Genomic DNA, 16,987 nt, shown 5'->3' with positions numbered 1-16,987 from the left:
AAACTGTTTCCAGTTGAAACAGTTAGTTACCACTGGACCCCTACTTGATATATAAGAGAAGTCTAGATCTGTGAAAGGTGCTGGTTTATTCCCAAGTGATTTTGATTTTGAATATTTTACTCTCAACAATGACTAAGTCCCGTCCTCAAGGGCTGGTGTCCTGCTTGATTTAGTTCGTTCCATGGTTCAACTCACCTGAATCAAATGACAGTTCATTAGCAGGCCTCTGCAGAACTTTGACATGCTTAGAAGGTATTGGACTATTTGAATCAGCTGTTTTTTTCTTATACAGAATTTTGTAAGTGAGCCAGAAACTTCAACTTTGGTCTCATAAGACCATTGCACATTCGTCCACATGTTTGCTGTTCTCCGTGGATTACAAACTCCAAGCTTCAAATCCCAAGCAAGATTCTTATTGTTTCTTTTAACAACAGGTTTCTTCCTGCCTCTTCTCAGAGTTTTGTAGAGTGCATCGCTCATTGTTGTTCACAAATTGATGTTTTGATTAATGTTTCACCTTAGATTGCTGGCCATGTCTCAGTAGATTTTCTGTTGGCTTTTGGATGAAGGAATGGAAAGTTGTGTGAGATATTCCAATCTTGGGATTGCTTTCACATTCTCCAGAACTTTCTCCCTGATGTGTTTGTTGGGTTTCTTGGTCTTCATATTGCTGTTTGTTCACTAATCTTCTCAAATAAACCTTTCAGGCCTTTGCAGAACATCTGGATTTATACCAGTGTTAAATTACACACAACTGTACTGTATTTACAAACCAGTGCACTGGATTTAATGAGGATGTATCTGATAAAAAAGAGTGAATACATGCTTGATTCACTTCAGATTATTCTTTGTAAAAACAAAAAAAATTATTATAATCCTAGATTCTGGTTCAGTATGAATGATTTTAAGGTGAAGAAAAATGTTTGCAAAGCATAGTACATGTAAGGGACATCTGGAATTTAGATGAAGGGGTTTGACTTTTTAACTATAAAGGATTTTTCATATGAAGTTTCCTGGCACAGAGAACTGGACAAATTAAAGTTGACAATAAGATCAGGCAAAAAGGAAGTGGGCAAGAGCTGTTGAATAACTGTAATCATTTTATGTAACCCAGACCTCAGGAAATAAATGTCTCCAGGGAGACGATAGTAAATACTACAGAGCGAAATGCCCATGAACATTTATTCTTTTCTTGATTCACATGAGCTATTGTATTTGTATTAGAAACAGACTGCAATGTAGCACTGTGACGACTACTTCGACTACTGGGGGAAAGGAACACAAGTCACAGTGACTTCTGGTAAGTTCTAACCTTATATCTGTTAAACTGATAAGATTGAATATTTATTTCTTAATTAATTACTTATCCTGGTTAGTAGTTTTATTTACTGTGAAAACCAATGTATGTCTATCACAACCAAAACCTGTAGAAAATAGGGAGGTACTGGTGACAAAATATTCATTTTTAGATGACACAGGATATTTTTGCACTAAAGTGTCATTGTAATTTGTCACCGTGCCACTACTTTGACTACTGGGGAAAAGGAACCACGGTTACCGTCACTTCAGGTAAAATACAAAGCTTCTGATCGATATACTTTCATTGAATTATTTTCACTTTTTTCTTATTTTTAGCCTTAAGTGTATCTGTAACATCTACAAAAATCATTTTCTCTAAATTGAATGTGCTTAACTACGACATTATTTTCATTCCTAAAGGGAAGACACAAAGGTTAGTGTGAAAACTGGTTAAAATGAACAGTTTTTCTCCAACATTAAATATTGTAATTATTAAGTTGTTCAGTCGAATACGTTTGGGATCCCAGCGGCAGTGGAAAACTCCCGCTGCTTGTTTTTGTAAGTTGGGTCTGTTAAGTTATCATACTGTGACAATGCTTTTGACTACTGGGGAAAAGGAACTACGGTAACAGTAACATCAGGTAAGTCGATCTTATTTGGTCACTGTAATGTTTAAATTTGGCTTTTAGAAGATTTTCAGCCATTTTTTTGTTAAAATAGAGTTTCCACAGAAGATAGTCTACTTATTTGAGAAAAACCCTTCATAATTTGTGGATTTATTTGATGCTCACTCAAAGCTTTGGTGAAAATAATGTTGTTTTAAATTTGTTTTATACTTTATAAGTATTTATGGTATGTTTTGATGAAGCTGTCTGGCAAGGTAAATCCTTGAACATATTTTAGTATGGGACAGTTTAAGTATTGCTTTACTGTGACTATGCTTTTGACTACTGGGGAAAAGGAACAATGGTCACCGTCACTTCAGGTATGAAAAGCTTTTATTTCTAGTTTCAAACAATATTTGTAACATGTAAAAAAGTATATATTTTCAGATTTATGGGGTTATGACAATTGGCACATAAATAGACAACAATATTGTTTTGTCAGTGTTCAAACTTGGCAAAATTTAAACCTCATGGTTGTTAAATTCATGTGCATTGATTATTCATTAGGCAGATTTGTACTAGATGGGAAACAAGTATAGATATTATTTGGAATAGGTTTTTGTTGCAAGTTTGACCAAACTGTATTACTGTGACAACTGGGCTTTTGACTACTGGGGAGCAGGAACCATGGTAACAGTAACATCAGGTAAGATTTATACCTCTTAAAAAACTGTACTGTATTTTTACAGTTTATTTTTATCAAATTACTACGTAATATCGGTATCTGAATACTCAAACTTAACTGTACTTGCAGAATATTTACTGTAAAAAGGAATTACTCAAATGTATAGTTGGCAAAACTGATAATTAGGGTTAATCCCTTTAGATTAGTTTAGATGTATTTTATAAAATAGTGAAAGTGGTGAAATGTTAAACAGTTGATCAGCATTAGTCCATTAGGCTTTTTATACTGAGACTTAAGTTAATTCATCACTGTGCTACGGTGCTTTTGACTACTGGGGTAAAGGGACTACAGTCACCGTCACTTCAGGTATGAAACAATTTTTTTTTTTTAAGTAGCAAAGGAAATTTTAAATTTAAAAAACTGTTCTTGTTACTTTTTGTCACTCAACAATAATGTTAAGGATTGTTAGTATAAAGTCGTGTGGCTTGTTCATTAGGTTGACAAACATTCAGTAACAGATTAAAATGTTAAAATAATTTTGGAGATTTTATTTTTTTTATTGATTGCAAAATCACTTTTTCTAAGACCCAATGTGAACTTTAATTGCATAAAACAAGATATCCTAAAATTGAACATTGCTAAACCCGATAACCAGCATTCTAATGTGGCTTTTTAGAAAGTTTAATTGGATTTCAAAAAATCTTAAGAATATTTAGGTGCTAAAGAATTGGAAATTCTCCATCAGTATGTGGGCCTTTTTACGTACATTGTTAAGTATATCCATCACTGTGCTACGATGCTTTTGACTATTGGGGGAAAGGAACAACAGTCACCGTCGTCACTTCAGGTATGAAATTAAATTGTTTCTAATTTGGCCATAATGTTTTAAATGGAAAAAAAAATTGTCGCTTGTAAATTAAGTTGGATCATAGCTTTATGAACATGCTTGAATTCAAAATTAATTTTTTGACAAATTTTTAAATGCAACGTTCATGTGAACAGGGATATCAGGATTATTTTTGAGAACTTTGGAAATATCCTTCCAAACTTCACTTGAGTTAAATATTGTAGCAAGTCAATACCCTCAAATATAATATTGTTAAAATGTATGATCTTTTCTTAAATTTTGATTTTTTTAAAATGGATTTAAAAAATAGAGGTGATTCTGAAGTGTTAAAGACTTTGAAGTTCATACTCAGTAAATCAACTTTTTAAACTAAGAGGTAAGCCAATTAATCACTGTGTTACTACTACGCTTTTGACTATTGGGGAAAAGGGACAATGGTCACCGTCACTTCAGGTATGAAATGTTTTTCTTTTCTAATTGTCAAATATAATTGTAATTACAGGATCATGTTTTGCCATATTCCGTCACATGCTGGATAGATTTGAAAATTTACCACACAAAAAAAAACTAATAATAAAAATGCGGCCTCTAAGTTATTTTAGGACATAAATCAGTGAACAATTTTACAGAAATATGATTTTGATTTTAGAGATTTTTTAATCAAATATAGTTGATCAATTATGCATTTGTGTTTTGATTGATAAAATTTTTGAATTGCATGTTCACATAAAAAAAATGAATATGTCTCAAACTGAACTGTTTTTGGATGGTATTTATTGTAGTAAGTTAATACTGTCAAAATTAATTACAAAGGATCTAGACTGGACAGCTTTAACAGAATTTACAAAATTGTGTGAGTATTTGAGATTTTCATGATCATCAAAATTGAGATCAAATAGACTTTTTTCAAATGTGACAAGTTGCTTGTTGAATCGTGGGTAAGGAATAAAGTTTTACAATAAGGTGGATTTTGAATTGGTTAAACTGCAAATGTTTTGGTTGTTTTTTAATTTTCTTGAAATTAACGTGAGCATGTTCTTTGGTTTCTTATTTGGATTTTGTGAAATGGTGAGATAAATGATTTTGTTAACAGTACAAATTAATTGAACAATGTCTTACAATGCTGCTTTTGATTTATGAAGAAAATGTGTATTGCTAAGTTTCGTCAGGTAAGACTGGTGTACCTATATTTATGTTATCTGTTAAAATGAGATAAAATTTTAAATTAGGTTTTGCATGGATGTCTCATATTTAAAGTTTGTGGCTTTGTATGCACTGGCATCTTTTCTTTAAATGAAATGTGTAACTGAAGTTTTAAAAATAGGATTTAGAGCAAGAAAAGACAGACTGAACTCTGTGAAGATCTGTTTTTCTTAAGTTATGTTGTTATGTTATTTAATTTATATATTGTTGTTTTAAAAGTGCTCTTGTTTTTTGTCATTTTCAGCCACTCAGAGTGCTCCCACTGTGTTTCCTCTGGCTCCATGTGGTTCTGGTGGTAGTGACCTGGTCACCCTCGGCTGCCTTGCCACCGGTTTCAACCCCTCCACCATCACCTTCTCGTGGGAACAAGGCAGTACTGCTTTGAACAACGTCATCCAGTACCCTTCAATCCAGAAAGGCAATGAATACATGGGAATCAGTCAGGTTCAAGTCAAAAGACAGGACTGGGAAGCAAGAAAATCCTTCAAATGCATTGCAAATCACGCTGCAGGACGACAACATGCTTCAGTCACCAAAAAAAGTAAGATTATTGCAAAGTTATAAATCTTTCCTTTTTAGTATTTTTTAAAATTGCATTTAGTTGCCTTGTATGCCATAGTTCAAATTTCTTAAATTAAGAAACATATTTATTATGTCCTAAGAATTGTAGGACCCTGTAACTGATGTTTTATTAGTTATTGTAGACCTTTAACTAGAATTATTTGCATTAATTTAAAGAACTACTCATGTCAGACCTCCCATCAGTTCCAACATGAGTAAGCATCAGTAAATGTAAGATAAAATAAAAAAATAAATAAAATAAAAAAATTAACAGCTAAAGTATACGGGACATATTTCTGGTGAAGGTATATTTAATTATTTTCTTAATAATTGGAAAGTCTTTCTTGGTTTAAATTCATAACAATGGAAGTTTGATTTTAAAATTGCTTAAATGGGGCATATTATTTATATCTTTATTGATATCTAGCAGGATTTACCAGGTGGAACAAGAGGGTAAATTCAATAGTATTTTCAGCATCACTAATACCTTTTCTCTTCATTTCATAGACTACTTCTGCATCTTCTGTTTTTTTTGTGCCTGAACAATACTTCTTGTTTGCTGACTTCTGCCTGTGTCTGTTTTCTGTTTGTTGATTAATAACCTCGTTGTAAACCCTATTACTTTGTGCTTGCCAGTCAATGTATATGCAGAAGTGAGTGTTGGCGTTCTTTAATGCCAATTTTGGATAGATGTATTTCCCTCTTGAATGGCAAAGAACAACTTACTGCTGTGCTCATATAATGAATGTCTTAAAAACATGAGTTTGATTATGTTGTTGGAACCAGTTAAAGATACATCAGACCTGATCACATGAAGCAAGCCTCATATTGTTTCCCAGGGCTTCTGCATATATATAGATTTTGTCCTTGCTTCTGCAAACATATATGTGTATCTGTTTGTCTTTCAGACGAAGTTTTTGAGCTTCCGACTCTTAAAGTGTGTTCCTCTGTGGATGAGACAAAAGAGGAGGCTTACTTCTCCTGCTTTGCCAAAGATTTTTCTCCAAATACATATGAGATCAAATGGTTGAAAGATGAGCAAGTAATCACCGGCACAATAGATGAGGTCATCACATCGTCTCAGGGAAGAAATGACACGAATGGAACCACCCTGTTCAGTGTTGCAAGTCTGCTCACACTGCCGTCCAGGGAAGTGCCTGAAGGCTCAAAATTAACATGTTTATTTAAGGGAAAAGGCGAAAGAAATCCAGTCTATCTGAATTCTACTGTGTCCCACAAGCAGTGTTCAGTTGGTGAGTACAATGGTAGTTTTTTTTCATTATACCTAATCACCAAATTGATCCTACCAATCTGTTTAATTTTTTTATAATTTTTTTTTTTCTTTTTAGTTACTGAAGGGTGTAGCGAAGATATGGATATAAGAATCATACCCCCCACAAACAAGGACATCTTTTTGGATGGAAAAGGAACCCTGATATGTGAAGTCACCGAAAAAAAGGGGGGATTTGAGAAGGTCATTTGGTTGGACGAGGACGACGCAGAAGTGGTGTCCACACAAGAGGATATAGGATCCAATGTACATCGAGCTAAAATTGAAATCACCTTTGATGAATGGAGCAAGGGGCTCAAGCGTGTCTGTGAAGTCCACAGCACTGAGTGGATTGATACAGTGAAGAGAGAGTACCAAAGAAACAATGGTAAGAAAACAGTTCAGAATTCATCCTTTACCTGCATTTACTTCTGCTTCTCATGACAGAAAACACTTTGTGAGGGATATCTTCCCGTGAACAATAGATGTTTCCGTCAGATTATGTGGTAATTCATTTGTGACCCTAACTGTTCTCTCATGCCTACAGGACAAGCTTCTAAGAGGCCATCAGTGTTTATGTTGCCTCCCTTAGAACAAACTAGAGAAAATACAGTGGTTCTGACTTGCTATGTGAAAGACTTCTCTCCTCGGGAGATTTATGTGGACTGGCTTGTCGATGATGAAAAGGCAGGCACAAAATATCAGTTCAGTACCACAGAACCCGTGGAAAACAATGGATTATTCTCTGTTTACAGCCAGTTGATCCTCACACAAGAGCAATGGGCTAAGAAAGATGTGGTGTATAGCTGTGCTGTTCATCATGAGTCAGTGGCAAAGTCAAGCAGAACGATTGTCAGATCCATTGGATCCAGAACCTTTGAAAAAACCAATGTGGTCAACCTTAGCATGAACCTCCCTGAAACGTGCAAGGCCTAGTAGATGTGTCTATGCGTCTTGTTGTTGTTTTTTTTTCCTTTCTTGTTTGATGTCTGTTGCTTGTGATTTTAAATTGTTTGTGTGTTTTTAGTGCAAATTTAAAATGAAAATAAAAAAAAAAAAAATACTCGCCAACTGTGTTGATGTTTGTCGCTTGCACTTTGTGTGTACTTGATCTGGTGTTGAAACTGAATGTTCATGTCACGTTTTACGTGAGTTTTGTCCTGATGCAACCCAAATAACATATCATTTGAGTTCTACATATTTAGATTTCAAATAGTTGTGCAATAATAATATAGAAGGATTTCAAATGTCATAGTACTTACAAGAATACTATCACCTCAATAACATCAGGTATTGAATTTAGATTTTTCTCATTTCATTTGCAAAAGTAGAGCTGACTGTGTTTCTGTGATGTGTCTTTATGTGACTGTTTCATCTACTGGGTTCTGCACCCCCAAAAAAGTCTTGATGACTCTTAAACTCTGATGACAGGGTCTTTCACAAGCAAGTCAGTATCATACTAAAATTAATCAGATTACTGTAGCACTTTTTATATAGATAAAGACATGGAAAACTAGAAAAAAAATTGAAAGGGACAGAAAAAAATGCATAGTTAATTGTAACCTATCTTTTCTGGAAGTCTTTATATTTTTTCTAAACTAATTGTAAAAGAAAATATGGATCATTATCTCACACTACTGAAAAATACACTAATTTCAAACTGTGCAGTACAACCAGACGTCGTGATTGACTCAAGTGGAACCAAAGAAGATGACATGACTAACACGGCCATCACCTTCATCCTTCTCTTCCTCCTCACTCTGGTCTTCTCCATCGGGACCACTGCATTTAAGGTAACACAACAAATTGGTGTGGGCACAAATTTGGAATTACTGAGATTAGGAACTTAAAACCAAATGTGTATTTGCGAAATGATAAACACTGCACTACAGCAGATATGAGCAAAGGTTTTGGAGGAGCAAGTAGTCACACCCTTGAAGAAAGGTTTTATAACTGGCATGTATTTATGATGCAGTGAAATCTAAAACAAGGCATTTTTTGTCATTTTCTTTTGTACTATAGTACATACACACAACATAATGTTAAAATGCATTTTTTTTACCTAATTCAGAGTTCTTTGTCTTGTGTCTTCTAGAGTTATAAAAACGTAATTACTATTTTCATGCCTGACAATCATTTTGTAAAACAGTTTCGTACCAATACCCAGGAGTTCTTTCTTTAACCATTTTCTACCTATGGCTTTTTTAGTTGCAATGCTAAATGCTTCAGCTGTTTTAGATGAATATTCAAATCTACCAGAAGAATATATGTATGTTTATTAACCCTAATGGTGTTCTTCATATTTAAGTTGCACATTTGATTATAATCGGATTATGAATTAGGCAGATATTGACATATAAACATAATTCTTTGGCCTATAAATTTGAGCAAGATGAAGAGTATGTGGAACTGTTATGTAACTCTGAGATTGATCCTAAATGTAAAGTACTTTATGTAAAATGCATACCCATTGTTATTATTATTGATACTCTAGGAGACAATTGGGTTTTTCAGAGAAACATTTTTTCCAGCAGCTGGAGTTTCTAAAGTATAACATCAAAACAGGTGAAATAAAGGATCTACATAGAAATTTCCAAAATAAAATTGTTTTCCATAATGTATACACAAAATCAAACATTTCAGCTGTTTTTCGTTGCACTAGATTACAATAATCACCATTCTAGTTTATAGAGTTTATAGATTCTAGATATTACTCTAAAAGGGACACTTCAACACTTTGGTGGAATCAGTTTAAGTATCTCTCAAACATTTTTTTTTTCCATTTCAGGTTCTAAAATTAATAACATAGTTAAATTAAAACAGAGAGAAAATTCATTAGCTGATAAACCTGTTCATTTAATTGTGATGACTTAAAAAATATATTTCTTTATTGAATAACATCAGTGACCAATGAGGCACAAATCCACCAACTATTTATTTATATATCTTTGTGTATTGTCGCTATTAACAACAAAAAACATGATTATAACCAGAGTTGGTCAGGTTCTCTGAGAAAATTTTTTATATTTTCTGCTCATATCGTTCAAGAAAAATATTTATAGTGCAATGAAAATAAGAATTAAAACTTTTCCACACTGGACTAACAATTGTACAATAAAAAAATCATATAAAATTAGCTCATTCTTTTATTAATTTTATTTAGCTAAAAATAATACTTATGATTAAATAATCAAAAAACCTGCCTCAGTTTTTTCTATATATTGCTAATCTAATTACTGTAACATTCTAAAAACAAAACAATATTTTCACACCTCATAATCATAACAACAAAAGGTGTCTTAAAAAGAAAACAATTAGCAATCTTTGGTGTATTTGGCATTACAATAAAAGCAGCTAAATGCATTAAAATATTCAGCTTAAAATTGAAAACACATAAAGAGAGCTTTTGTAGCTTCTCCAAATATTGTATGAAAGGTGTAATGTGTTGTTTTATTTTCACAAAGAGGAATAAAATAAATAATTTCTCATTTTTATTTTAAATGTATAGAAATTCTTCTGAAACCACTTTAAGATATGATTAATTTGTTACAAAGATAATTAGCACTTTTGGTCTGAATGAGCTTTGTATTGCTAGCAATGGAGAGTCCATAAAGAACAAAACAGTTCAGCAGAGCATTATTATATTCATTATGTCCATAAATGTTGATAAATTATATCAGCAACACAGTCATAAGGAGGAATAATACCATTTTTAATGTATGTTTTTCTTTCTTTTTTTCCTTTACAGGTCAAATGAAACAAGAAGTACATAAAAAGGACATTTAATAGATTAAAAAAAATACAAAAACATATTTTTTTCAGAATTGTTCCTATTCTTTCTATATCATGTAAGTAATTGCAAATGATATTTGTCAATCTTTCCAAATCCATCTTCATATAATTTTTGGAGCGATACAGTTTTGAAAGAGGATAACTGTTTTACTCTTTTTATTTCTTTACAATATTTTAACACTGTTCTCAAGTTGAGCATTTTTTGCTTGACGTTGTTCTCATCAAACCACCAGCACCTGGAAGCAATGACCCATGTTCAACTCTGTACGTAAATTAGCACATTTTGCTGCATGGTTGCTTTTTTCGGTCTGTTATTACTGGACTTGCAAACCAAAATCTTTGGCAAAGTCATGAGAGATTGTGTGACATCTTATGTAAAGCAACCTGAGATATTTAAATGTGTTCTCTGTTTTTCTTACTGGCATAGATGCGCCTCACACCTGCTGTCTGTGCCGCTCTGTTGCTCTCTGCTCTGTTTCACTTCTGCTTTTCGGTCCCCGTTTTGGACCTGGGTGTTACACAAGCCTTCCGCTCGTTGCATGCCCTGGTCGCTCTGCTCTGTCGAGCTCAACATCTGTTCAACAGACTTTTAACCCTTTTTTGCATTTTTTTTATTTCTTTTTGTACAATGTGGATTATAAAACTTTGCCATCTAGTGTAAATAAAAGCAAACTGCACCTGAAATTCAAAGTTGGTTATTAGTTAATGTTGGTTGTTAGTTAAAGACCACAGCATGAAGGTATGTATGGATTAACTTGAATCAGATTTAATCTTTAAAGAACCCCTGCTTACCTTCACGATGCCATGCAATCTCCTCTCTTCCACAGCTTTACGGCTGATCCCCCCAAAAATGACCTTGTACCCTGTTTGGGATGGAGAAGTCAAGATTTCAGATGTCAGACTTATCTGTGCTTTGAGCGACTATTTTCCCAAGGACATAACTGTGCAGTGGTACAAGGAGGACCAGCTTCTAACAAGCAATCAAAATGTGAGAAATTTTATAAGTGCAAATGAGGAGAATACAACCTACAGTCGAACCACCGAGATTACTCCAGACAAGGAAGAATGGATAAAAGGATCAACGTTTAAGTGCAAGTCTACTCACAAAGCCAAAGATTTGACAGAAACAATAAACATTTGTCAGAGTAAGTCTATACAGGCATTGTCACATATCAAATAGTAAAGTCCAAATATATTGACCTGTAGAGTAAGTGTTTAATTTTTTTTCTTTGCAGTCTATGGAAAATACACTCCTCCCATTTACATGGAGACCCCAAACTTCATGAAAATGATGACAGAGTCTGAAGTGGAAGCAAAGTGTTCCATTTCCACCGTGCTTAATGCCAAACTGACCTGGGAAATGGACAGGGTTCCAGTAGGGGATCAAAGCCAAGTGCTTAGAAATGAAACATTTGTAAGCACTATACTGAAGGTTCCATTGGAGACATGGGCAAAAACGAAAAAAATTCAGTGTAAAGCTGAACATCGTTGCTTCACAGCTATGAAGACCATAAGTATTTCAGGTAAAATGATACGATAATACAAATACTAAAGAACTGTCTTCAAAGTTCTTAAAACGTGACATGATCTCTGAAATGGGCTGTAACATTTTGGTGTGGTATGTTGTGTTATGCTTTTTATAAACTCTTCAAACCAGTACACAAAAACATGAGTGCATATCAGATGTTTTGGTGACACTGTATTTCACCATACTTTTATTTTTTACCATTTATGATCCAGGGCCTTCAGTTGGACGTCCAAAGGTGGAGATCAGAAGGTCCTTGTCAGAGCTGCTGAAGAGAGAAAGTGCCGTTTTCCAGTGTGACGTGTCACAGCTCTCCTCACAGGACCTCTATGTCACATTTCAAGTGAATGGAACTGATGCTTCGCAAAAATATTATATTGATCTTCCTGAAGGATCCGGCCCTCATTCAGTCAGTAGACGTTTCTCTGTTCCTAGAGAGTCCTGGAAAATTGACACAGATGTCTCGTGCACAGTGAACCAAGGCTTCTCCAGCAGTCCCTTCAAGTCAAATTTAATGAGCAGAATTTTTGGTAAGAGTTGTTTACAGTTTATTGCATTGCTTTCTAATAAGAGCTTTTATTCAATTACATGTATATACTGTATTTTCTAAGGACGTTAAAAATCTGTGTATTTTTGTCAACAACGTTTTAGTGAAACCATCTGTGGAACTCCTGTTGGCCCCAAGTAGAGCATCAGATCCACAAACGCTCTTGTGTTCCGGATGGGGCTTCGACCCAGAAATTAAATGGCTTAATGGCGTCGAGGAAATATTCACATCAAATCATGACATCAGCATGGATGCGAATGGACGTGTTGCCGCGACAAGTCAACTGCAGGTTGTTCAGACACAGTGGAAATCAGGAGAGGTCTTCACATGTGAAGTGTCTGACAAATCTCTAAATGAAGTGGTCAGAAAGGAAATCAGTGTCTGCTCAGGTAAACTGGAGAACTACATACAAGCAAATATTTGATAATAGAGTGACATACAATTTATCTTCTCAGGTGATGTCTAAACCTACCTTAAAAAGCTGAAAGTATTTTAGTACAGTATTCATTTCAAGTTCATTTTTATCTCCCTTTGACCTTGTTTTTCAGATGTAAATGTAGTCCAATCATGTTAAAAATATATTAATGTCTCCCCTGTAGTTCACTGAGGAATTGGTCATTAATCTCCTGCAATTTTGCTTTCCACTGATTGAGGATTTTCTGGCCCTCCAGAATCTGTTTGTGTTTCTTGCATTTACCTTCTGAACTTGGAGGGACCTGTGCTGTTCTATCTGAAATTTTCTGATGATGCACAGTTTTGGGCTGGGGGTTTTGTGAGATTTTTTTAAAAAATTGTTTCGGTAGACTTCAGTTTTGGACTGCCACATCAATCAATTTTTACAAAGCAGTTGCTTATTATATCTGGTATGTGGAAATTGGTATTGTTGTCGAAAGAGTGGACATGATCGGTGACAGCTTCTTCTTCATTCACTTGTAATTTGGTCCCAGGTGTCAAAAACATTTAAATGAGTGACTAGTTGTTATTGAGATCAGTGTTTACCTATACACTTCCATCCAAAAATCCATCTATGGCTGGGCTAGGTCATCCATGAATATTTATGTGATGGGTGGAAGGGAGAGTGAACTGGTCTATTGGGTGAGAAATGTAACTCACTCTGAACAGATCCATCACAGAGCAGCATAATGACAGGCAGGATCCATTTCTATTCATGCACACACTCAAGTCAGAATACCCAGGGAGAGTACTCAGAGAGAACCCATAAATACATGGAAAGAACATGAAAATCCTATGCTTAAAGGCCAGTTAAGGCCATCATGCTGCAAGGGGACAATTTTCAACATCTTTGCCACCATGAAGTCCCATTTTATCCACCTCTGTGTTTATGTTTGCCTCAGTAGTTAAAACTAGGGATCCATGGCATATCCATGCTTCTGTTGATGATATAAGTTATTGTATTTGAAATAACCTGTAGTCAAAAGTTGATTATGTGTTAAAGTTGTGCAGTTCTACATGTTGTGTGAAGTTTTACATCTCAACTGATCAAAAAACTACTCTATGTCTGCCCAAGGATACAAAGTATTGTTATTCCTGAATAAGATAATGCTGTTGTTGATGAATCTAAGTCCAATTCCTTTCCTTTGTATCTTGGAAAACTGCATCTGAACAGAATGGCTTAAACATGACATAATGCCTAAACCATCACCATGACTTTGTCCTTGTAAATGATTATTCTTAGTCATATATTTCTTTCTTGTGTTTCTCCCTTTCAGCTTGTTCAAGCCCAACTCCAAACATTGAACTGAACATTCCAAACTTTAAGACTGCGACGACAGCAACCGTGAAAGCTACATGTTTGGTTCACACTGCTTTTGATGTCAAAGTCACCTGGCTGATAGATGGGAGTATTCAGGAAGAATATACAAAGACTCAATTTCAAAACATGACTCATTTAGCCACTGATGTGACAATCCCTTCAGGAAAGTGGAGGCAACTGAAGACCATAACGTGTAGAGCAGCACATAGGTGTTTTTCACCCACTGAAAAGACAGTAAATGTAGCAGGTGAAGCAGCCCTACACATTAAATATTGCACTTCACAGAACGTTCGAGAAACACAGGGATTACATATTACTTTGCCTTTACTTTTTATGATCCAGGGCCTTCAGTTGGACGTCCAAAGGTGGAGATCAGAAGGTCCTTGTCAGAGCTGCTGAAGAGAGAAAGTGCCGTTTTCCAGTGTGACGTGTCACAGCTCTCCCCACAGGACCTCTATGTCACATTTCAAGTGAATGGAACTGATGCTTCGCAAAAATATTATATTGATCTTCCTGAAGGATCCGGCCCTCATTCAGTCAGTAGAAGTTTCTCTGTTCCTAGAGAGTCCTGGAAAATCGACACAGATGTCTCGTGCACAGTGAACCAAGGCTTCTCCAGCAGTCCCTTCAAGTCAAATTTGATGAGCAAAATTTTTGGTGAGAGTTTGTTTGTATTTTCTTGGAAAATGTATTGCTACCTAGTGGCATTTTTTTATCTGTTTTCTTATCTGTTTAAATTTCTTTTCTCAAAATATATTAGTGGAACCCTCAATGGAAGTTCATCCTGCTCCCAGTGAAGGACTTGAGCAACAAACACTAGTGTGTTCCGGATGGGGCTTTGACCCACAAATCAAATGGTTTAACAGGTCAAAGGAAATAAACTCATCAAATTCAGACATCAGTATGAATAACAAAGGTCATGTTGTTGTGATGAGTCAACTGCATGTTGGTCATGCAGAGTGGAAAAGAGGAATGGTATTTACATGTGAGGTGTCTGACAGTTCTCTAAGGAAAAATGTCAAAAAGAATATCAGTATCTGTTCAGGTAAAATTCTAACTAAATCTGTCCATGTAGTTTTCTAGTTTTAAATATGGATCACCTGCTTTATCAAGGATTTATTTTCTCCCTTAGTTACGCCAACGTCTTCTCATATGGTTGGCGTCTATATTCAGAGACCTAAACTGGAGGAACTCCAAAAGAGGGGACAGGTGACTGTTACATGTCTTTTTGTTGGGACTAGTCTTTCTGATTTCTCCATAATCTGGAAAGTAGGTAATCAGCGAGCTTCCCCAAGTAATATCAATATGGAAAAACCTGTGAGTCACAACAACGGAACGGAAACTCTACACAGCTCCCTCTATGTGTCAGCAGAGGACTGGCATTCAAATAAGCAAGTGTCTTGTGTGGGAAAACATCTGTGTTCCAACCAAAGTTATGAAGACTATATCAGCAAAAGTACAGGTATTACAAGCACTCTAAGGACTATTTACAAATGTTATCTTAAATGTAATTTACCATTTCTTTCCTTTTGTTTTGTGTTGGTGTTTCCAGATCTGTATCAGCCAGTTCTGAGGATATTGGAACCAACTTTTGATGAGCTGTATACATCTGACAGCGTCATTCTTACTTGCTTAGTTTCAGCATTTTTTCCATCTGACGTCATTGTTCAGTGGAGAGAAAATGACCAACAACTCCCAGCATCTCTCTATATTAACAGTCCTTCATGGAAAGAACCGGGAAGACGCTATTTTTCAATGAGGAGCAGACTAAATATAACTAAGGCTGAGAACAATAACTCAACTTACTCTTGTGTTGTCAGACATGAATCCTCTGAGTCTCCATTTGAAACCAGCATAAGTGACGTGTTTGGTAAGCTAACAATCAGTTTTCAGAAATCTTATTTTCTTCTACAGTACTCTCTAAACAAATAACTTATTTCCTCAGCCACTGTGAGATACACCAAACCCTCAGCCGTCTTGCTCCAGGGAGAGAACGAACTCATGTGTCTGGTCTCGGGCTTCAACCCAAAATCCATCAATATCACTTGGTTCCGCAGTGAAACCACAGAGCTGTCGGACTACAACATAACCGAGCCCTACGTAGGCCCAGATAGGAAATTCAGAATTCTCAGTCGCCTTCGCCTTGCACTAATTGACACCTTACCTGGCGTGATTATCACCTGTCGGGTGACACATGAAGGCGCCACCATCTCAGTAAACATATCCAAACCAGGTATGTGAGCTACATTTTTCTTGAGTGTTAAAGAGTTAGTGTTTACCACTGTGAGTCAGATTTATTTTTAATTTACTTTTTTTTCCACTAAAGTCATCATAAGCTTATAAATAATTAAACTACATTTTCTACAGACACACTGGAGAACTGTAACTTCTTTGATACTATCAAGGACATTGATGTGAGTCAAGACGCATTGAAGGAAACCTGGTCTATGGCATTAACCTTCCTCTGCTTTTTCCTCTTCACCATCATATTTTCTCTTGTTGTCCTCATCATTAAGGTAATAATCAACTATAGTGTTGCTACAGGTACTTCACTGAGTATAATTTTGAATTAGAATGTTAATCACTTTCATGTTGACAGATTTTCTTTTCTTCTACTTTCAGACAAAATAATGACAACCAGAAGACAGTTTTTCTTTTATTGGATGGATACATTTTTACATTGTTTTCTGTTTGTTTGGTGTGCATAGAGTGGCTCATTATTATTTTTTTTGTTTTGTTTTGTTTTGCTTTTTTTATTTTCTCTTGTGTTCTTTGTTCTAGTTTATAGCAAATATTTTTGGAGGGTTATTGTGTTTCTCTTATGTATTTGGTGTGAGATGTAAATGCTTTTGAAGATAAATAAAATGAATGATACTACA

General features: G+C 35.1%; 1 protein-coding gene across 5 annotated transcripts in view; it reads left to right on the top strand.

Moving 5' to 3' along the window:
* The window catches only part of LOC116734897 (uncharacterized), a 161,545-nt gene extending 144,558 nt beyond the window's left edge, over positions 1-16,987 (top strand). Inside the window, exons 4-17 of one of the 5 annotated variants that reach the window (XM_032586443.1) lie at positions 1,892-1,940; positions 4,884-5,180; positions 11,090-11,407; positions 11,498-11,785; positions 12,003-12,317; positions 12,439-12,723; positions 14,065-14,355; positions 14,451-14,765; positions 14,869-15,153; positions 15,241-15,570; positions 15,661-15,978; positions 16,054-16,341; positions 16,476-16,624; positions 16,731-16,987. In XM_032586443.1, coding sequence (XP_032442334.1) covers positions 1,892-1,940; positions 4,884-5,180; positions 11,090-11,407; positions 11,498-11,785; positions 12,003-12,317; positions 12,439-12,723; positions 14,065-14,355; positions 14,451-14,765; positions 14,869-15,153; positions 15,241-15,570; positions 15,661-15,978; positions 16,054-16,341; positions 16,476-16,624; positions 16,731-16,739 — 3,537 coding nt within the window. In that variant the 3' untranslated portion in view covers positions 16,740-16,987. Of the gene's footprint in view, positions 1-1,183; positions 1,301-1,454; positions 1,570-1,891; positions 1,941-2,396; positions 2,611-3,744; positions 3,890-4,883; positions 5,181-11,089; positions 11,408-11,497; positions 11,786-12,002; positions 12,318-12,438; positions 12,724-14,064; positions 14,356-14,450; positions 14,766-14,868; positions 15,154-15,240; positions 15,571-15,660; positions 15,979-16,053; positions 16,342-16,475; positions 16,625-16,730 lie in introns of those variants that run through there. The other 4 variants (XM_032586447.1, XM_032586444.1, XM_032586445.1 and 1 more) reach the window with 4 other exon arrangements.

The sequence above is a fragment of the Xiphophorus hellerii genome, chromosome 16 (genome assembly GCF_003331165.1).
Source record: "Xiphophorus hellerii strain 12219 chromosome 16, Xiphophorus_hellerii-4.1, whole genome shotgun sequence".
Taxonomy (NCBI): Eukaryota; Metazoa; Chordata; class Actinopteri; order Cyprinodontiformes; family Poeciliidae; genus Xiphophorus; species Xiphophorus hellerii.
The sequence above is the reverse complement of the archived record's forward strand: the minus strand, read 5'-3'. Positions and strand labels throughout refer to the sequence as shown.